At 36.0% G+C, this 24425-nt stretch overlaps 1 protein-coding gene across 1 annotated transcript in view; it reads right to left on the bottom strand.

Moving 5' to 3' along the window:
• Window positions 1-766: 766 nt before the first annotated feature.
• KCTD8 (potassium channel tetramerization domain containing 8) overlaps window positions 767-24425 on the bottom strand; it is a 247845-nt gene continuing 224186 nt past the window's right edge. Inside the window, exon 2 of the mRNA XM_033106679.1 lies at window positions 767-3964. Coding sequence (XP_032962570.1) covers window positions 3504-3964 — 461 coding nt within the window. The 3' untranslated portion in view covers window positions 767-3503. The remainder of the gene's footprint in view (window positions 3965-24425) is intronic.

Here is a 24425-nt window from a genome sequence, read left to right as displayed (position 1 = left end):
CCAGCCAACTCAGTTCCTCCCTGTTTTTCCTTGGTATTTGTTGTGCAGCTGCCCCTGGGCTGGAGCTTAGAGACAGTCTGTCAGCAAGTAAGTCTGTGCATAGGCCCATTAAGAGGAGTTTCTGGGACTCCAGCCACCCTCCATCTCACTCAGCCACAACCTATGCTAGTTTCACAGCCAGAAGTTGTTGCTACTTCTCTTCTTGGCACTGGACCCCTGGGCTGGGGAGATTAGTGTGGGTCTGAGACCCCTTGCTCCTCTGGGAAGACCTCCACAGCTAAGATATCTCTCCTTATTTTTAACTGGCACATGCAGGTATGGTACCAGCCCATCCTGTGTCTCTGACTCTTCTATGAATCTCAACATGGCTTCTTCTTATACCTTAGTTATAGGACTTCTGTTCAAATAGACTTCAGACAATTCTCAATGATGATTGTTCTGTAATCTAGCTGTAATTTTGATGTAGTTGTGAGAGGGGGCAAGCACAGTATTTACCTACTCCGCCAACTTGACTGGAAGTTCCTCAGAGCCTCTTAAGTGTGTTTGTACATAATGTCTGTTGTTTTTAGTAATACTTAGTGGGAGGAATAAGGAAAAGTTTGTCTACTCCATTTTTCTAAAATTGAAAATCTCACAATTTCCATTTATTTCTTTTTCTCATCTTAGTTACTACTCAATATGTTTACACTGAACTAATTTGAGTGTCAACTTTATATCAGATAAAAGAGACCTATGAGCTTCATAAATACTCAAAACGTATACCATGTGAGATCCAAAACACATTTATTCTCCATAAATACTCAACTTCAGTGCCTGCTTCCAGCTCTTTTGACTTTTGGTGACCCTCTGTCTTTTATCTTGATTCTTTGGAAAATGAGCTTACACATCAGTTTGAGCCCAACTTTTCTTTAAATTTTGGAGTCTCCTTTTCTTCAGGGAAGGTCCCCCTTTTAGCTGGTTCCTTTGATCCCCTCATAACTCCATTTGGAGCCAGTCAAGTTCTAGCTACTGGTGAGTTTGAGTTCTAGCCAGTTTGAGAAAATCAGACCATGAGCTTCTTTCCAAGAGCAATAGCTGGTAATTTGCATTTCTTGAATATTTTGTTAATCTTTGAGTCAAGTGCTTGATGTATGCTAAGTGTTTAATAGACTATTATTGAAATGCATTCTAATTTACTAAGGACTGTAAGGATGCACATTCTTATTAGTATCACTTCACTTAGGGTGTAGAAATATGAAAATCTGAAATAGTCGTCATTTACCAAATCCTTGCCATTTTTATTCTATTTGAAATTATGAATTCTGAAAAAACAGAGCAGGGTATGAGGTATTTTTCAGTTCTATTTACTACTATTCACTGATGGACTTTGTATCTCAAGGGGATCATCTTTATAAATTACATGTCCTACACTCATTTGCCAACAGGCTTCCACTGATATTGGGACATTGGAAAACATTGGTGAGAAATTAGAATGTGGGAAGCTATGACAATTTCTACCCTCTCTCTTTGCTTTGGAAGGCACTGTGGAAGTGACTGTGACTCCTTAGTGGCTGTAGTTCTTACTGGGGAGCTTATTCCTCTCTATTCCACATTCCCCATCTGATAGCCCTGTTTCCTAGATTCTGGTAAGACCACTGGCTTCTTTTGACCCTCCATCTCCAGGAGTGGTGGTGATACTTTACTTCAACTACCTCATTTAAATCTTCTCTATGATATTATTATTATCCTTATATCCCTAAGATTTCACAGTTAGTAAGTGGCAGGGATGGTATTTGAACTGTGGCAACCTAAACCACCAATCTCTATCCATTTGAGTGTACTACAGCTACATTGAGACTGCCAATCTTCCCAACATAAAACTCAGGTTTTCAGAGTAACTTTGTCTCTAAAGCCTGATTGGTAATACAAGGTAAATCATATATCTCTTTTCTTTTCTTTCTTTCTTTCTTTTTTAATACCATTGCTGATGGTATTTTGTATACTAGTAGAGTGACAAATTTGAAAATATCAAAAAAATGAATGTAGGTTTTAAAATTTTGAGTTATTATTTATCTCCATATAGTGTCCACATTGCTGCTGAACTTCTTTTTCAATTCACCACAGAGAAGCTTGAGCTCTCTAATTCTTGAAGATATTATTACCATCTCTGAGCCTATTCTTTAATAAAATTTCATGATATTATGTGCTTCTTTCTGTAGGGATGGTAAAGAAAAAATTTCATGGCTTATGATAAGAAAGCTTGTTTCCACATATGCAACCAGGAACAAATCTTGTCATTCAGCCTGACCTTTTAGCTTGCTATTGACATTTTTGTCTCTTAATTTGTAAGAGGTAAATTCCCAGTTGTCTTTGGAGAGGCTTTCAATCTTGTCAGCTAAAATAAAATTTTAGTGCATTTTCAGATGAGGTCTTTTCTCTTGTGGGCTAAAGGTTTATTAATCAATACTGAGGCTATCTCGATCCTACTCTATCTACATTTTGGATTATATTAAAACTGACTTGTGAACATTAAGGTGGAACATATCATTCATTCTCCAGCTTGGGGTTTTAAATGAAAATTTAAGACAATGTAAAAATTGAGTATTTTTAAAGAAAAGTCAAAAGAAATCAAGGAATTCTAATATATTGTACTTTTTAAATAAATACATAGAGCTCTTTGCCATTTCCCTCAATTATTTTGATTAACATGATAATAGGAGCTTTCAGAACATCATCATACCAATTTTCACAGCCTGATATAAGGACTCATTTCACAGAAATAATTATGACTAGTATTAATAGATGAATGTCAGTGCCATAAAACAACAGTATAAGGCATATTTACATCATCTTAACATACAGAACACCATACACCTACACAAAAAAATCACAGATCCAGAACAAATAAAATTCAATCTCCTAGACAGTTTACATTTACAGGCTTTGCCTGAAACACTTCTTTTTTTGTTTTGTTTTATTTTTTGTATTTTTTTTTCTTTCCAAGCGACAAACAGATCTTCCCTATGTCTTGTGATTTATTTGTAACATTGTGCTCATGCAAAAATAATACTTGTTTTATTGCATTAACATTTAAACGGTTTTGGATTTGAGTCCCAAAACCATCATCTAACATTGTACTTGATGTTACTTCATCCATATTTTCATTTTAGTTGGAGTGATATGATTTCTTTTTGGTGAGTTACAAAATGACAAACATATCCAGTTGACCACAGTTCAAAAGTCAAGATTCTAAGCTTCTTGCCATGCATATTTTACTTTCATTCTTGCAGAATGGTTTGAATCAGATATACCATTTTGATCCAACTTTATTGGTTTTCTTTTTTTCCTTTTATATTTCTAAAAACAACAACAAAAAAGAATGAAAGAAAATACTGTCCCACATCCACTGTTCACAAAAAAGAAGAGCAGCAAGAATCACACTGACCATTGTTAGGACACAGTCAGGTGGTGGCACTGTAGTAAACATTGAATGTCATTGAAATACTTCAGGAATGTGATAATTACTATAAGCCATACTTCTGTAACAGTTCAGATTGCCACTGGCGTTTGCGCTCTGGAAAATAATCTGGAATGTGGATTTTCTTAAAATCCTGAATACACTTTTTCATTTCTTCTTCCACACTAAGCTTCTCACAGACTTTCTTTTTGGAAAGATTTGTTTCCCGGGACTTGCTGATGAGTGTCTGAAAAAGTTCACTGTTTCTGCGTTTGTCTGGTGGGGGCATCCATTGCACAGGTGCTTTTTTTGAAGGGCGATCCAATGTTAAGGTGTTAGGTTGGTGAGCTGTTGCCTGCTGGGTATTGGGTGGGTTATCTTGGGGAGTGCTCGCCTCTGAGTGGCTGTCACAACTGGAGGTGGAGAGCTCATTGCAGGAAGTCCCGCTTTCACTTCCTTTATCTGTGACTTTGTCATGTTTTCTATCTTCATGTTCTTGTTTAGGTGACACCATTTTATGAGGTGGTCCTAAAAGGAAAAAAGAAGTAGAACAATTAAATACAAAGTGGAAAGGTCAAATTAAATACATTTTATAGTTTTTGTTTTAAACCAAGAACATTTATCTTAAGAAAAGTGCTGTTGTTGCACTAGTTTATATTGAAGGATTAAATACAACACCTAGTGCCATTAAAGTACATTAAAATATGCAGCATGTTGATTAATTATTTATAACAAAGTTTGTGAGGCTTGCTTAATGAGCATTTTTGCCATAATAGATCATCAATAACTTTATACTAAAAGGAAGATTTTCATGATTTTAGTTACTAGTTCCTGAAATCTGAAAAAGATATCACATGTACAAATTTTGCTAATATCATAACTGTTTCATTAGACACTTAGTTCATTTCTGTTTTAGTTATTGACATTAGGTGTCCTTTATGTGTTTATTTTGCCTCTAGAAAAGTAGAAAATACTAGTGCTCTACTTTACAGTAGCAGTATTCTCCAGAGGCTTAGAGGTGCAATAGCATTATTTATGCTTCCAAGTGGGAGGCTAGTTTAAATCTTATCCTCAGTCTTTTAATCTTGTTTCCTGTCTATTTCCTTAGAGAGAATTATGAAAGTGCTATAAGATATATATATGTGCCTAATGCTATGGTGAAAAAATATAGTTGAAATATAGTGTTCTCTTAAAATACAAAGTTTACCATTTCAGGTAAATTACCTAGGAGGACAATTTTCAGAAAGTGATAGTTTGCCAAGATAATTATTTCAAATGCACAGTCTATTTCCAAGAGAGAGCATATCTTATTCTCTACTGTGCTGTGGGATTAGGACATCAATTTAACATTTATTGAATACTACCACATGCCCAGAACTATAATAAAACCTATAATAAAACTATAATTAACTGGAGCCCAACCATTGAGAAATACTAAGTTACCCAAATCTCATTTTTTCTTGCAGTCAACTTTTATGAACAAGTTATATAAATCAGAATGGGGGTAGGCATCATTTTTGTAAACAATTGCCCAAGGGGTTCTACTGTGCAGCCAGAATTGATAAAAATTGGTCTAATTCATAGGGTCTCAACCTTAACCACATATGAAATTACCTGGAAAGCTTAAGTTATTGATGCCTTGTTCTCAGCCCTAGATATCCTGCTACTTGGCAATCGAGGCATTTAATAGATCCAGGTGATTTCAATGTGCAGCCAAAATTATGAACCTTTCCTCAGCCTAATATATATGATATGAGTTTATAACCAATATGAATAGTTTATATTACTCAGAATGGTAGGAAAGCAAACCAACAAAAATATTTTTCATAAAAGCACTCACTATGTGCAACTCACTGTGGGGTGCTAACACCATTTTTCCTATTTAAAATCAGAATAAACAAAAGTTGATACCAAACATTCAGTTAAGTGAGATTAAAGATTTTAAAAAGTTTTAGAACTTTTTGGAATGATGGAAATATTCTGTATCTTGACTATAGTGTTAGTTACAGGACTACATTTTTGTGAAAACTGACAGAATTGCATACCTAAAATCGGTGAGTTTTTCTATATGTAAACTATTACTTGATTAATCTAACAAAAAACAAGCAGACTACCCCTCCCCCCTCCAAAAAAAAAGCCTTTTAGGAACATGTACATATTTGAGGGAAAACTCAGCTAGTACTTCACACTTTGTTTGTCTGCAATGTAGCAAACCCAAGCAAATGTTGATGCTTATGGATCTTAGTAAGAAAGTGCACTAGTACATTTCAGAAGCTTTTGCAACTGTGGATTAATGAAAGCAAAAGCAAACAACTGTTTTTTTGGTCTCTGTCATTGTCATTTATGGTATAAAAAAACAGGGGCGAGCCTGAGGGGTAGAGATGGAGAAGATGCACTTCTAACACTCCTTGCTGATTTACCCAGATCCATTCTGAACCCTCTTGTCCTTAGTGGCTGATAGGCACACACTATGTCCTTAGGCTCCCTTGTCTTCTAGCTTTCAGTTGGATTCAGTCAATGACAAAGACTGGCCAGACCAAGTCTCACTCCACTCCACCCCAGGATTCCTGTGAACCTGAACCTAGAGGCACAGCCCTGTACAGCAGCTTTCTCTACCTCTTTCTTTTTTCTCCTCTCCCTTCCCATTGCCTCCCATCTTTCCAGATTCCATTAAACTGAGGCTCATATCTTTAGGCAAACAGGTGTTGACCATGTCCACTGTAACTGGCATGAGGGTATTGCCCACACTATCATAAACTGTCTATATTCAACTTTTCTCAAATGACCCAACTGAATGTTCTTTCTCTTTCTCCCGGGACCCTGACTAACAGACCCACACTGGTCCCCAACCATCCTCTCTATTGACTACATTACTTGTAGGATCAGTGTTTTAGTGGCAATAATGTTGAAAAGGGATGGGTTTGTAGTCCTGACCTGAAATCAAATTCTAGCTCCCACGCAAATAGTCTTGTGGCCTTGAAAGAAATACTTAGCTCCTCTAAGCTACAATTTCCTTATCTGTAAACTAGGTAGTAGTACTTTCCTTATAGGGTTATTTTGAGATGAAATGAAATACTATAGGAAAAAGTCTCCTATAATCTCCATAATGACTGTACATCACTGTCGTGTTTTTAAATGTACAGATGTTCCGGCCTATCTCTAGAGATTTTACATTTCCTGCAGGGTTTGTTTGTATATGTTTATGTGGAGGTCAGGATGGTGAGGAGGTGCAGCATCTGTTTATCTAATTATCATTATGGTGGAATGTGATCCAAGTAGCATGATGCCCACCAGCCTAGTATGACACAGAATATAAATAAATGTTTTTCTACCCTTTCTGTCAACCTTCTGCATTACTTTAACCAAATCCCAAAGAGGAATCTACAGTTTTCATTCCCAATGACTAAACTGCAAATGCCTAGGAAAACCAATTTATATTTAAGCATAAAAGAGTGAGGAGAAATCATTTCCTGTTAATAGGCATGAGGATAGAGCATTAGACAGAGATACCCAGGCAGTAAACTTATAATATCAGAGACAAGACAGTATAGAAGAGAATACAGTTGACCCTTTAACAATGCAAAGGTCAAAAATCCATGTATAACCTTTGACTCCCCCAAAACTTAATTGCAAATAGCCAACTGTTGACCAGAACCCTTATCAATAACATAGTCGATTAACACATATCTTATATGTATTACATACTGTATTCTTACCACAAAGTAACTTAGAGAAAAGAAACTATTTAAAAAAATCATAGGGATGGCTGTATGGTTTAGTTGGTTAGAGAGTGAGCTCTGAACAACAGGGTTCCTGGTTCGATTCCCACATGGGCCAGTGAGCGGTGCCCTCTACAACTAGACTGAGGGACAACGATCTGCTGCTGAGCTTCTGGAAGGGTGGCCAGATGGCTCAGTTGGCTAGAGCGTTAGCTCTCAACAACAAGGTTGCCGGTTCAATTCCCACTTGGGTTGGTGAGCTACACCCCCTGCAACTAAGATTGAAACCGGCAACTGGACTTGGAGCTGAGCTGTGCCCTCCACAACTAGACTGAAAGACAATGACTTGGAGCTGATGGGCCCTGGAGAAATACACTGTCCCCCAGTATTCTCCAATTAAAAAAAAAAATCATAAGGAAGAGAAAATGCATTTACAGACATCATTAAAATGGCGGCGTGAGGTGAGCCTCTGGGTATCTCTCCTGGAATTTACAACAAATTGAATAACTACAGCTCCACAAGGGACTCCCTGCACATCAGACAGGCAAGACAAAGAAGTTCACTACTGAATTCACCTAAAGGTGGGCAAATTGCACGAGCAGGGGAGGAATGAAGGGAGAAGTGTGGAGACGGGGACGCAAGGGCGCAGGATGCAGACCTAGCTCAGTGCTCCAAGCTCGCTGCATTCTGGAACTACTGCACCTGAGGGAGAGGGAAGAACTCAGACTGCTAGGGCTCCACTTAAGGCCCACAGGGCTGAGGGGACAGCATATAACACGGCTGAACCCAACGCTCACGGCAGAGACCTCGGAGCAAAGATTGAGGGAAGAATGTCTGAAAATGGTGATTTAAGCCCTCACTACCAAGCAGAGAACTGAAGCCTTAGGCACTGAGACTAGCCGCCCCTTCCCTACCCTCCCAGAACTCACCCTGACCCACCTGCCCAGTGCTAGAAGCAGAACAGTAGCAGTGTCAGATTAAAAGAACAGAATATTTGCAGTTCTGAGAACTGTGGTCTGCAGACACAGATTTGCAGCCCATCTAGTTCCAGTAAAGGGGAGGGAGCTGTAGAAGCAGAATTGGCTGTGGTTGTGGTCGCTGCCATTGCTCTGGATCACCTCTCACAACCCACCCCGCCCCCATCTATCTGGGTGGATCCCTGCAGGAGTAAATAGAACTGCTGAAATACACAGGCTCTGAATCTGGTGCAGGAAGAGCTTTGAACTTCAAAAGCTCTCTGCATCCCCACACAGATTGCACCCTATGACCCAGGTGAACTGTTAACAGAGGAGAAGCCCGCTTTCCAGGGAATCCCCCTATTTTCTCACAAAATAGAGTGGAATAGCTGGAATAGTATAGGGAAAACATAACACTATACTGTGAGAGAGAAAAAAGGCTGCAGTCAGAGAGAAAATAAAACATTCTACCAATACATACTGGAAAACAAAAGAAAGACCTCTACCTATTAGAACCCACTCCTGTAGATGTCTAGGAAGAGAAATAATAAATCATTAATTGCCATGAATAACCAAGGCAACAAGACAGCTCAGAAAGAAAGTGAAAAGTCTCCAGGAAATGAACTTAAAGATATGGAAATATGTGACTTAAATGACAGAGAATTCAAGATTGCAGTTCTCAAATAACTCAACGAGATGCAAGAAAACATAGAAAGGTAGTTTAATGAACTCAGAAACACAATCAAAGAACAACATGAACATTTTACCAAAGAGATTGAAATTTTAAAACAGAACCAAATAGAATTTCTGGAGATTATGAACTCAATAGAAGAAATGAAAAATGAAATAGCCAGCTTATGTAGGTAGACTTGATCAGATGGAGGAAAGAATCAGTGACATCGAAGATAGAAACCCGGAAATGACACAGATGGAAGAAGAAAGAGACTTGAAACTTAAAAGAAATGAAAAAAACTCTACAAGAACTTTCTGACTCCATCAGAAAGAGCAATATAAGAATAATGGGCATACCAGAAGGAGAAGAAAGAGAAAAGGGAACAGAGAGTATATTCAAACAAATAGTTGATGAGAACTTCCCAAACTTGTGGAAAGAACTGGATCCTTGAATCCAAGAAGCAAACAGAACACCTAATTATCTCAACCTAAACAGGCCTTCTCCAAAGCACATTGTATTGAAGCTATCTAAAATCAACGACAAAGAAAGAATCCTCAAGGCAGCCAGGGAAAAGAAGACGGTAACCTAAAAAGGAAAGCCCATTAGATTATCATCAGATTTTTCAGCAGAAACTCTACAAGCCGGGACGGAGTGGAACCAAATATTCAAACGATTGAAAGAGAGAAATTATGTGCCAAGAATAATATACCCAGCAAAAATATCCTTTAGATATGAAGGAGGAATAAAGACCTTTCCAGCATACAGAAGCTGAGGGAATTTTCTAATACACGACCTGCACTACAAGAAATACTAAAGGAGGCTATTCAACCACCATCAACAGGGACAATTTGTGGCAACCAAAACATAAAAAGGGGGCAGAGTAAAGGCCCGAACTGGAATATGGGAATAGAGAAAGTAAGTATGCTGAAGAAAATGGAATACTCTAAATATTACACTTTCTTTTATATAAACTTAATGGTAACCACTCAAAAAAAAAAAATCCAGAACTGAAATATATACTGTAATAAAAGAAGAAACAGAGAGAAAAATCTTAGAATACCACCACACAGAAATAATAGACAACAAAAAGGCAAACAAACAATGGAGACACAGTCTTATCAGAAAACTAAAGATAGAATGATAGGAAATCCTCACATATCAATAATCACTCTAAATGTAAATGACTGAACTCACCAATAAGAAGGCATAGAGTAGCAGATTGGATCAAAAAACTAAACCCAACCATATGCTGTCTCCAAGAGACACATCTCAGCTACAAGGACAAACATAGACCTAAAGTGAAAGGGTAGAAATTGACACTCCAAGGAAATGGTATCCTGAGAAAATCAGGTGTAGTCATACTGATATCAGATGAAACAGACTTCAGGGTAAAAAAGGTAACAAGAGACAAAGATGGACACTTCATAATGGTAAAGGAGACTATACAACAAGAAGACATAGCAATCATCAATATTTATGCCCCCAATCAGGGAGCACCAAAATTTACCAAGCAACTACTAACAGAACTAAAGGGAAAAACTGACCAAAACTCAATTATGCTAGGGGACCTAAACACATTGACAGCTATGGATAGATCATCGAAACAAAAAATAAATAACAAAATAACAGCCCTAAATGACATTAGATGAAATGGACATAATTGACATTTATAGAGCACTTCATACTAAAACAAAAGACTATACATTTTTTTCTAGTGTACACAGAACATTCTCAAACATAGATCATATATTGGGACAAAAAACTAGCCTCAGCAAATTTAAGAAGATTGAAATCATACCAAGCATATTCTCTGATCACAAGGCTTTGAAATGGGTTATCAACTGCAAAAAGAAAGCAGGAAAAACCACAAATACATGGTGATTAAACAACATACTTTTAAAGAACGATTGGATCAAAGAAGAAATTAGAGGAGAGATCAAAAGATACATAGAAACAAATGAGAATGAAGATACATCTTGCCAAAATTTTGGGGATGCAGCGAAAGCAGTTTTAAGAGGGAAATTTATATCATTACAGGCCTATCTCAAGAAACAAGAAAAGTCCCAAATAAATAATCTCATGTTACACCTTAAAGAACTAGAAAAAGAGGAACTAATGAAACCCAAGGTCAGCAGAAGAAAGGAAATAACAAAAATCAGAGCAGAACTAAATGAAATAGAGAACAAAAAGACAATAGAAAAAATTAATGTGACAAAGAGCTGGTTCTTTGAAAAGATTAACAAAATTGACAAACCCTTGGCTAAACTCACTAAGATAAAAAGAGAGAAGACGCCGATAAACAAAATCAGAAATGAAAATGGGGAAGTTATCACGGATGCCACAGAAATAAAAAGGATCATTCAAGAATACTATGAAGGACTATATGCCACCAAATTCAATAACCTAGAAGAAATGGACAAGTTCTTAGAAACATATATCCTTCCTAGGCTGAACCATGAAGAATCGGAAATCTAAACAGACCGATCACCAGTAAGGAAATTGAATCAGTCATCCAAAACCTTCCACAAAGCAAATGTCCGGGACCAGATGACTTCACTAGTGAATTCTACCAATCCTTCAAAGAGGATCTAATACCAATCCTGCTCAAACTCTCTCAAAAAATTGAAGAGGAGACAATACTCCCTAACTCATTTTATGAGGCCAACATTACCCTGATACCAAAACCTGTTAAGGACAACACAAAAAAAGAAAACTGCAGACCAGTATCTCTGATGAATACAGATGCAAAAATCCTAAACAAAATTCTAGTAAATCCAATACAACAATGCATTAAAAAGATTATTCATCACAACCAAGTGGGGCTCATCCCAGGGGCACAAGGATGGTTCACCGATATACAAATCTATCAATGTGATACATCACATAAACAAAATAAAGGACAAAAATCATATGATTATATCAATTGATGCAGAAAAAGCATTTGACAAGATACAACATCCATTTATGATTAAAATACTTAATAAAATAGGAATAGAAGGAAAGTACCTTAACATAATAAGGGCCATATATGACAAACCCTCAGCTAATATCATGATTAACGGTGAAAAACTGAAGCCCTTTGTTCTACGTTTAGGAACATGACAGCACTGTCCCCTATCACCTCTGCTTTTCAACATAGTGTTGGAAGTCCTTGCCAGAGCAATCAGGCAAGAGAAAGAAATAAAAGGCATCCATTGGGAATGAAGAAGTTAAATTGTCACTCTTTGCAGATGACATGATGCTATATATAGAAAACCCTAAAGATTCCACCAAAAAGCTGTTAAAAACAATCAATGAATATAGTAATGTTGCCAGCTACAAAATCAACATACAAAAGTCCATTGCATTCCTATATACTAACAATAAAATCTCAGAAAAAATAAATAAAAACAACAATTCCTTTTGCAATTGCAGCAAAAATAATAAAATACCTAAGAATAAACTTAACCAAGGATATGAAAGACCTATATGCTGAAAACTACAAGACATTTTTAAAAGAAATTGAAGAAGACACAAAGAAATGGAAAGACATTCCGTGCTCATGGATTGGAAGAATCAACATAGTTAAAATGGTCATATTACCCAAAGCAATATACAGAATTAATGCAATCCCCATCAAAATACCAATGGCATTTTTTAAAGAAATAGAACAAAAAATCTTCAGATTAGTTTGGAACCACAAAAGACCCCGAATAGCCAAAGCAATCTTAAGAAAAAAAAAAAACAATGCTGGAGGTATCACACTCCCTGACTTTAGCTTGTACTACAGGGCAACAATAATCAAAATAGCATGGTATTGGCAGAAAAACAGACACAGACCAATGGAATAGAATTGAGAACCCAGAAATAAAACCACATAAATATGGACAGATAATTTTTGACAAGGAAGCAAAAAACATACAATGGAGAAAAGACAGCCTCTTCCATAAATGGTGCTGGCAGAATTGGAAAGCCACGTGCAAAAGAGTGAAACTGGACTGCTATCTGTTACCATGTACCAAAAATAATTCAAAATGGATCAAAGACTTAAGCATAAGACCTGAAACAATAAACTGCATAGAAGAAAACATAGTACTAAACTTATGGACCTTGGGTTCAAAGAGCATTTTATGAATTTGACTCCAAAGGCAAGGGAAGTAAAAGCTAAAATAAATGAATGGGACCATATGAAACTTAAAAGCTTCTGCACAGCAGAAGAAACCATCGACAAAATAAAGGGGCAACCAACAGAATGGGAGAAGATTTTTGCAAACAGTGCCTCCGATAAGGGTCTAATATCCAAAATATACAAGGAACTCATGCAACTCAACACCAAAAATCAAACAACCCAATTGAAAAATGGGCACACGACCTGAAGAGACATTTCTCCAAAGAGGACATACAAATGGCAAATAAACATGAAAAAATGCTCAATGTCACTAATCATCAGAGAAATGCAAATAAAAACCACAATGAGATATCACCTCACACCAGTTAGAATGGCTATCATCAACAAGACAAATAGTAACAAGTGTTGGAGAGGCTGTGGAGAAAAAGGATCCCTCATACACTGTTGGTGGGAATACAGATTGGTGCAGCCGCTATGGAAGGCAGTGTGGAGGTTCCTTAAAAAATTACAAATAGAATTACCATATGACCCAGCAATCCCTCCCCTTGGTATCTACCGAGAAAATCTGAAAATATCTATCCATAAAGACAAGTGTGCTCCAATGTTCATTGCAGCTTTATTTATGGTGGCCAAGACATGGAAACAACCAAAATGTCCTTCTATAGATGAATAGATAAAGAAGTTGTGGTATATATACACAGTGGGATACTATTTGGTGGTAAGAAAAGATGAAATAGGACCATTTGTGACAACATGGATGGATCTTGAGATTATAATGCTAAGCAAATTAAGTCAGACAGAAAAAGCAGAGAACCATATGATTTCACTGATATGTGGTATATAAACCGAAAACAACAAAAGAACAAGACAAACAGATGAGAAACAAAAACTCATAGCCACAGACAATAGTTTAGTGGTTACCAGAGGGTAAGGGGGCAAGAGGACGGTAGATGAGGGTAAAGGGGATCAAATATATGGTGGTGGAAGGAGAACTGACTCTGGGTGGTGAACACACAATGTGATTTATAGATGATGTAATACAGAATTGTACATCTGAAATCTATGTAACTTTACTAACAATGGTCACTCCAATAAACTTTAATTAAAAAAATAAATAATAAATAAATAAATAAATAAATAAATAAATAAATAAATAAATAATACATTTACAGTATTGTTCATATTTATTGAAAAAAATCGGTGTATAAGTGGACCCAAGCCCGTGTTGTTCGATTGTACTAGTTGACACCAAAGCAAATGCTTCATTTTGTTTGTATTCACTGGGGGGAAAATGCTTAATGACATACACTAGGGAGGATACGGAGTTATATAAAGTCAATGCATTAGCTAAATAAATTATACACGGTTATTATGCTCAATGAATTACAATTTACCCATGGAAGTAAGCCTCGCCTCTCAATACACCACACACACACACTCACACACACACACACACACAGAAACTCTACAATACAATGTGTGATGGAAATGAATTGCTCTAGTAGTGTAAGATGGAAGATCAAGGGAACATTCTCTGAAGAAGGCATTCACCAGTTCTGCCAACAGAATTGTACTGAGCACAGTACAATGCCACACATGGGGGAGGCACAAAGCAGTGCTCTAGTGAAGCTCAGAGGCTATTTTATGACATTAAGTATTTCAAATTCATGGGGCACTTCCGAATACCTCCCACTGTATGCTTTAAACTCTATGGAAAACAAGGAGGTGGGAACCTGAATTTACTATGATCTTAAAAGCTTCTTTTATTTTTTAAAAGAACTTAGCGAAATAAGTCAGACAGAAAAAGTAGAGAACCATATGATTTCACTGATATGTGGTATATAAAACTGAAAACAACAAAGAACAAGACAAAGAAATGAAGAAACAAAAACTCATAGACACAGACAATAGTTTAGTGGTTACCTGAGGGTAAGGGGGGAGGAAGGTGGTAGACGAGGGTAAAAGGGATCAAATATATGGTGATGGAAGGAGAACTGACTCTGGATGGTGAACACACAATGTGATATATAGATGATGTATTACAGAATTGTACACCCGAAACCTATGTAACCTTACTAATAATTGTCACTCCAATAAACTTCAAATTAAAAAAAGGACTTAGAATAGGTACAGATATTAACAAGAATTTACAAATACACACTTTTATTTTTCACTCCTCCTATTTTATAAGCTATCTTTAGACAAAGTGGACTCCCAATCAGAAGACTAAACAGGTTCAAATGTTTATATTATGATTTAAGGAAAAATGTTTACCTTTATTTTGTCCATACTTTCAGTGCATAAACTACTATGCCAGTTCTCTGAATAAATCATTACAAACAAATTATCTCTTTTTATGTCGAATTTTTTAATAATGCATAACATATTATGTATTATTATTATTGCCATTTGATTAAGGATACTTTAAATCATTACTGACAACAGTGGGTTCAAATTGGGACTAAGATTCAATAATAAAACGATTTATATTTTTCATGACATGAAATTTAAGAAAAATAAGTGAATTTAGAGGAAATAATAATTACTCTAGTTGCTTAGTTGTCTTGTGGATGCCTGCTCATTTTAGGCTTTCAGGGATAATTTAAAACTTTAATTTTACATTGTTCCGTTCAGTGATCCACTGAATGAAATTCTTATGTGCACAACATGGATAAGTACTTAAATAACGCTGTCTTGCATATGTGGGAACAGCACGATTTTCAAAAACTTCTCTGTGTTTCTTCAACTAGTAAAAGAATCAAACATAGACCTAAATGATCTTCCTAAAAGCATTTTTCCCTCTGAGTTAGAGCACCAGTCAGACTTTGTATAAGAAAAGAAAATGTGATTTGGGACTTATCAGCTGGGTTTTCTTCCATCACATAAAGAAACTCATCACTAATTATTAGAGTAGGCAACAAATCAATGAATAAACACATCTCATACCAATTTAAGATTTTAAAAGAAGTTAATTATTTAAACGAGTTCAGTACATATGTATACCTAGAAACTTTCCAAAAAGCATTTGGACACTTAAATCTTCCACTTTTAATTTGGCTATTTGCCATTGAGTAGAGTAGGATTTTCCAGGAGTTGATCGTCTGTCAGGGGGAGTTACATGTATAAATTTACCTAGGAGACCTGCAAGCCAGCTACCTAGGTCATGCCTCGCCACGATTATTTTTTAAAGAACAGTCAGTACACACAAGCACACACACACACATATGCACACATGACACTCATTTATCATGCTCACATTTTTCTTCAGTGTGGGAATAGCCTTGGAAGATGTGGGTTTGAACTTGGCTCAGACACTCTCACCAAATGCTTTGTGCCGGTCATGTAACCGCTCTAATATTCAGTCCTTTTTGGTTAAAGTTTGGCGATTGGCCCCTAAGTTCATTTATGTAATAAAGTTCTATAGTTCTAAATTATATAATAAATAGGAAGGGGTTTTCTAGACAGTAAAATTCTAATCAGATATTAAATATAGCACATGAAAGAGTTACTATTAATAGAAATTACCTCTTAGATATGGGGAAACAAATTCAACTTGCACTAAAATACTTCACAGAATTACAGGTTCAAGGACAACTTTCTTTAAGTTCATTGATAGAAAGTGTAGTTCTAGAAGACATTATCGACTCACATTTGTTTCATTAAATCTATTCTTGCCACTGCAATGCCAGGAATGAGAATGATGTTTAAGGCAACACAGAGTTCATATACTAGTTCAACAATTTACTAGGTGTGTTTTCTTGGGCAAGTTCCTTACTTTTTTTGGGACTCTGTATTCTCAAGTTGAAACTTCACAGAGTTGAGGCAAAGATTAAATGAGCCAATGCTTGTAAAGTACTTAGGATGTGCCTGGCATGCATAAATGTTGAAAATTTTAATAATTATTATTCAGAATAAATATCCAGTGCTATTTGGTCATAGTATGGCACTTTTGTTTAGCTGAATATTGAAAAAACTGACTGAGGAAAATAAATACTTCCATTTTAATTCTGGCCGTGCACATGGTACCTATGAACATATGAGTTGCAGACATGTCTCTTAGCTTATTTTGCCCTCAGTTTTTTATCTATTAACAATAAGAACAGTAATGCCATCACAGGGCTATAATAAGAAAGGAGATAACATATGTCAAAGCAACTTTTCTGTAAAGTTATCAATAATTGATTTGAGAGGTTATTAATTATTAAATTTTCATGTCCTGAAAGAAATTTACCTGAGAAACTAAAATATGAAAGCTTTCTTTTAAGTTATTAAAATGTGTGATTAAAAGTAATAGTAAAACCATTATATTAAACAAAATAAAACAATAGACCAAAACCTGTACAATTGGGCAAAATGGGGCTTTCGATTAATTCCATTGGGTTTTATTAAACTGATGTAAAAAGGAGGAGATGATAGCTTTTTTTAAGTCATTTGGGTAGATCATGTAGAACAGAAATTAAATGTTAATATTTTCATCTTTATAAGAGTTACATAACTCCTGGGTAGTTCTGGGTGTGGGCACCTTTGGTAAGGATACTTCAATGTTTTCTTCTTGGAATGCACAAGACTTTCCAAATGATGTCTAAGTGTACAATTTACACTTGGTAAAAACCTTTTATTTGAATCTCTTTTACCTGCCTTCTGATGATAAAAAAGGCTGGATATGTAAAACGTGTCTGCAATAGGCACAATTCTCAGAAGGGAAATTACCCTTTAATAGTGCTAAACTCAATAGAGTGTGAATGGTTATGTGGTACTTGAACAGAATGAACCAATCTGTCTTAAATGTTATTAGTACCTCCCTCTGAGAATTAAGTGCTTGAGTCAAAAGGGAAAAAACTCCATTTTGATTAGATAAACATTTGTTGAGCACCTACTATGTATCAGTCTTAGTGCTTACAAGATGAAGGACATGCACGCAGACATACACATATGCTCCCTGATATCAAGTATTTCAGGCTTACGGTGGCAAGCACAGTAATGCAGCTGTAACTAAAATGAAAATAGAATATGAAGCAGGGAACAGGAGTAAATTTTGATTGGAGTGAGCAAAGGAATGGGCATCAGTTAAATTTTCACAGTAAATTGAAATTTAAAGGTCATATAAGTGATTTGTCCATTGTAGAGTAAAAAGGCTATTTGAATGAATAACAATGAATTTTTATATGAGAAAAATTAAACTAATTTCTTTATATCTTCTGTAATCTCTACTATCATTACTTAACCACTTTTTAGAATGAAGGGAATCAGAAAGAAAAGTAAAGAAGTACAATTTGAAAAGAGAAATGTGTCGTGGTATTCCTTTGTTCATCCTGACATGATTGGTCCAAATGGTATTTTCAGCATAAAACATTCCATTCTCAGATTTGGATATGATTCCCAGTAATTATTCGCTCTCTTAATGACCCATAGTAGTTTATTTGAATCTGTCTTAAAGTATCAAGCCCATTTTGTCTTAAACAATAGTTATTTCTGTGCTGATTTTAACTTTCATCCCTGTGTTCTGCTTCACAAAACGCACACACAAACTACAACAATCACTCTGGAACAGAGATCCTTCTCTTTTTTCAATCTTTGTACTTCCTGGAACACCAACTCCATGACTAGACTCATAACAATTCAGTAACAGACCTCCTTTTACACAGGCACATACTATATAAAAAGGATAATTTATCTGGTTTTCAATTCGTGAACCCAAGCTTACTCTTTCTTGTTCCACATCTATAAACTGGGGATCATAACACCTATTCAGTACTCAGCAAAGATGACTGAGAAGTTGTATCTACAACACGTCTGATAGCAGTGGGAGGGAAAAAAGGGAGCTCTGTAAATATAGATTGGAGGTGCACTTATGTGCTGTGTATAACAACTTTATATGAGCGTAAAATCATGCTGGTTGAAAATTAGTGTTGCCTGTTGTAAAATACTAAACAGCTGTCTGAGACCTGAGGGGAAAAAAAAAAGGATTGATGATAACAGGGGAAGCAGAAACTGTGAGGAGGAAAAAAAAAAAAAGTTAATGCTCTGGGGTACCACAAGCAGTAGCAATTACAGGCAGAAAGTCATAGTTGACGGGTTTTTGTCAGATCTCTTCAGATCTTGAGTGCTTGCCTGCCAATACATGTGTTCAAGTACTTCCAACAATGGCCAGCAAGATGCAACATTTTGCAGCTGTTAGACTATTTAATGTGAATGCCACCTCTTTTCACTTTGAGATTTATAAAAGTGTGCCTATTATGGGGGGCGGCTTGATGCACAGTCACTATAGTGAGTGCACAATGGAAGCAAATATGCTCACAGCAGAGTTTAATTTCATGTTGTGCAACAATCTGAACAAATACTCAGCCTTTGAGAATAGCAAAACTGTGCTTGAAATGAAATTCTGACACCTACTAGCTATGTGCCAAAATGTGTCTTTAAAACTCATTTTCGTTTTGTACTCAAGAGGGAGTCAATATATGGTACCTCCCTCCTAGAGTTGCTTTAAGTAAAGACATGTATGTGGAAGAGTCTTACAGTAGTGGCGTCAGAAAATATATCAGGTCCTAATCCCTGGAAGCTATAAATGTCACCTTATATGACAGTCTTTGCAGATGGGATTAAGGATTTTGAGATGGTGAAATTATTCTGGATTTTCCAGTTGAACCCTAAATCAACAACAGGTATTCTTACAAGAGGGAGTTGGAAGAAGATATGATACACACAGAGTAGGAGGAGGCAATGTGACAACAGAGGCAGAGACTGGAATGATGTGGCTACAAATCAAGAAATGTCAGCAGCCACCAGATGTTCCTTTCCCCCTAGAACCTCTGGCGGCAGTGTGGCCCTGCTGACAAGATTATTTCAACCCATGAAAGTGATTTCAAACTTTACACCTCTGGAGCTTTAAGCAAATACATTTCTGTTGTTTTAGCCACCCAATTTGTAGTAATTTGTTACAGCAGCCATTGGAAACTAATACAAGTCTATTTAGTCTAATGTCTGGCCCTTGCTGGATGTTGAATTGTGGCATCTTACATAAGTGAACACAATATGCTTAACAATTACATTATATTGGATCTATAGGATCTTAATTTCTGTATTAAAATACAATCTCTTTCAGTCTCTGCCTGATCGTAATCTTTTTTTCTCTTTCAATCAGTAGCTTTTAAAATTCTGGGAAACAGCTATCATGTTTAGTCAAAGTTTTCCCCAATTATACAGATCAAACATTATTTGCATAGTGAAGTTTGTAGTCTCCTGATGTCACACCTGTTTGTACAATACACTCTTTTCTCTCTTTATACACACACACACTCACACACACACACAGACACACCCCTCCACATACATATACTATGTATATATGTAATCATAGAGCTATCTCTTTATCTATAACTGTATAACTGATTCCACCCACATGTCTAGCATCTGATCATTCCTTGAAGTTCCAAACCCCATGATTTTACTGTCTTCTGGGCATCTCCTAAATTTAAAATACCATACACCAAAAAAATTAGCACACTATTCATTTCCCTATAAAACAGTTCCTCCTTCTATGTTTTCTATTTTATAAAAGTACGACAATCTTTTTAATCAATCAGGTTTGAAATCTTAGAGATAACTTCATTATTTCTATTCCTACCCCTCTACTGCTTCCCTCATCATATGAACAGCTATCTAATCATATTAAGTGGACTCTGATAATATCTGAATCATTTCCTTCATCTTTAGTCTTCACCCTCACAGTTATGATCCTCAGTAACTCTTACTGAATCTATTGCAATGACTCTCTGAACTCTTACTGACTTTTGCAATACCTTCTAGAGATCTTTTTATCTCTAATCTTTACCTCCTACTGTCCACACTAAGATCCCAGCTACATATCACTGAAACATAGTTCTTATTATAGTACCCGTTCTCAGAGAATGTCAATGGCTTTCAGAAACTTATCCAAATCTCTTAGTCCCATAAACAAAACTCTCCATGACGTAGACCCAGTTGAAACTCCCAAACTCATTTTCTATTACTCCTACCCTCTATTCAAGCCAAATTAAAGATATTAATAGTATCCTAAAAACCACATACAGTCTTGTCTTCAATTCTTCACCTATGCAAATGCTAAGTTGATTTTTGTTTTATACCATAGTTATATACATGGAATGAATTCTTTATTGGCTGTGTGTGTGAGTGTCTGAGATTATACTTGGTGCCCCTATCTATCTTATGTAACATAACCCAAGCCCCAGGCTATAGGAGTGGATTTGTAACCTAGCCTGGGGCAATCCTAATATTTTTCCAACCCAGGTCCGTAATCTGAGGCAAGGATGAGGGTTGGGAGGCAAGAAATCTGGATAGTTCAATAACAGAAAACCCCTGCAAACTCTGAACTGTTGATGGGGGAGAAAAGAAAAGGTCTTTACATGTCTGGCCAAAAAGCTCTCAGATGTGATTGCAGGTGACTAAGTCCCCCAGCCCCAACTGCTGTAGAAGAGAATGAGAGCTGAAAGGGAGTCCTCACAGTACTTGGGTATCTGACTCAGTAATCCCTCTGGCCAGCCCCATTGGTTAGACAAGTATTTTAGACCAAATAAAATATTGATCTCATTACAAACATCCTTTCATAAACCTGTTTATATATTTTATTAGATGCAAATAACCTTGAAACATAACTGAAACTTCTCTTCCAGAAGCAAATTGAGTGCCATGTTTGTTTTATTTACCATTGAAGAACTCTAACACTTAGTGCTTAATGTATAAACTTAAATTTTTTAATGAACATTTTAAATTAGTGATCAGAAAAGCTGGGGAGATTTAGATGGAGTTAGGCAGAAAAAAATACAATCAGTGTGTATTTGTGAGCAAATCATTATAGCAATATATACAACTTAAGAAATTCTAGAGATTTACTTTTATTCCGCTAACAAGGCCATGTGCCCCCATCCTTGCCTTAGGACCTGTGACCAGGGTGGGCAAAGGACTGTTATTTTCCTAGACTAAGAATCTAGTCCATTCCTACATCCTGGGGGAAAAGGTCTGTTTCAAAAGAAATGATGTAATGTGCAATGTAAACACAAAGACACACACACACACACACACACACACACACACACAATATCCTTTATTATAGAAGTGTGGTTAAATACAGAAACCATGATGTTAAGTGCCTAGTATTCCTATGTTACACATGAGGCTTAGAGAGGTTATGTAACTTGACAAGTCACATTTGGAAGTGGCAGAGACAGGATTCAGCAGTAGATCTGTCACAATGAATCCAAGAGCTGGGTTTTAGAGAAGATAAACAAAATAGACAAACCTTTAGCCAGACTCATGGAAAAAAAAAAAAGGACCCAAATTAATAAAATCAGAAATGAAAGAGAAGTGACAACAGACATCACAGAAATACAAAAAAAATTAAGAAATTACTATGAGCAACTATATGCTAACAAATTAGACAAAGTGGAAGAAATGGATAATTTTCTAGAAACATACAATCTTCCAAGGCTAACTCAAGAAGAAACGGGAAACCTGAATAGATTGATTACCACCAGGGAAATTGAATCAGTAATCAACAATCTCCCAACAAACAAAAGCCCTGGACCAGATGGCTTTATAGGTGAATTTTACAAAACATTCAAAAAAGAATTATCACCTATTCTCCTCAAACTATTCCAAAAAATCCAGAAGGAAGGAAGGCTCCCAAACAATTTTATGAGGCCACTATCATCCTGATCCCCAGATCAGACAAAGACATTACAAAAAATGAAAACTACAGACCAATATACCTAATGAACATAGATGCAAAAATCCTCAACAAAATATTAGCAAACAGAATTCAGCAATACATTAAAAAGATCATACACCAAGATCAAGTAGGATTCATCCCCGGTATGCAAGGGTGGTTAAACATCCACAAGTCAATTAATGTGATACACCCCATTAACAAAATGGAAAATAAAAATCATATGATCATATCAATAGATGCAGAAAAAGCATTTGACAAAATCTAGCAGCCATTTACGATAAAAACTCTTAAGAAAGTGGGAATAGAGGGACCATATCTCAACATAATAAAGGCCATATATGACAAGCCCACAGCTAACATTATACTCAATGGGGGAAAGCTAAAACCATTCCCCTTAAGATCAGGAAGAAGGCACGGTTGTCCACTTTCTCCACTTCTATTCAACATAGTGCTGGAAGTTCTAGCCACAGCAATTAGATAAGAAAAAGAAATAATAGGCATCCATATTGGTAAGGAGGAAGTAAAATTGTCATTATATGCAGATGACATAATACTATATATAGAAAACCCTAAAGACTCCACCAAAAAACTATTAGAACTGATAAATGAATTTAGTAAAGTAGCAGGATACAAAATTAATATTCAGAAATCAATTGCATTTGTATAAACCAATAACAAAATATCAGAAAGAGAAATTAAGAAACAATCCCATTTACAATTGCTTCAAAGACTATAAAATACCTAGGAATAAATTTAACCAAAGAAGTAAAATATTTGTACTCAGAAAATTATAAGACACTGAAGAGAGAAATTAAAGAACATACAAATAGATGGAAATACATACCATGCTCATGGATAGGAAGAATTAATATCGTTAAAATGTCCATACTGCCTAAGGCAATATACAGATTCAATGCAATTCCTATCAAACTACCAAGGACATTTTTCACAGAAATAGAACATATAATCCTAAAATTTATATGGAACCATAAAAGACCCCTGATAGCCTTGGCAATCTTGAAAAACAAGAACAAAGTGGGAGGTATAATGACATCAAATTATACTACAAGGCTACAGTAATCAAAACAGCATGGTACTGGCACAAAAATAGACACATAGATCAATGGAACACAATACAGAGCCCAGAAATAAATCCACGCCTATATGGTCATTTAATCTATGACAATGGATGCAAGAATTTACGGTCGGGTAAAGATAATCTATTCAATAAATGGTGCTGGGAAACCTGGACAGACACATGCAAAAAAGTGAAGCTGGACCACCGCCTTACACCATATACAAGAATAAATTCAAAATGGATTAAAGACTGAAATGTAAGATCTGAAACCATAAAACTCCTACAGGAAAATATACAAAGAAAGTTTACAGATATCACCCAGAGTAAGATTTTTACTGATATATCCCCTCGGCAAGGGAAGTAAGAGAAAAAATAAACATGTGTGATTACATCAAACTAAAAAGGTTTTTCATAGCAAAGGAAAGCATCAATAAAACAAAAGGGGATCCTACTGAATGGGAGAAGATATTTGCCAATGATATATCTGATAAGGTGTTAATATCCAAAATTTATAAAAAACTCACTCAACTCAACTCCAAAAAACACACAAACCAATTAAAAAATGGGCAGAGGACATGAAGAGACATTTTACTAAAGAGACATACAGATGGCAAACAGACATATGAAAAAACGTTCATCCTCACTAATCATTAGAGAAATGCAAATAAAAATCACAATGAGATACCATCTCACCCCAGTCAAAATGGCTATCATCAATAAATCAACAAACA

The sequence above is a fragment of the Rhinolophus ferrumequinum genome, chromosome 5 (genome assembly GCF_004115265.2).
Source record: "Rhinolophus ferrumequinum isolate MPI-CBG mRhiFer1 chromosome 5, mRhiFer1_v1.p, whole genome shotgun sequence".
NCBI lineage: Eukaryota > Metazoa > Chordata > Mammalia > Chiroptera > Rhinolophidae > Rhinolophus > Rhinolophus ferrumequinum.
Note: the sequence above shows the minus strand (reverse complement) of the source record. Positions and strands in the feature narration are given on the sequence as shown.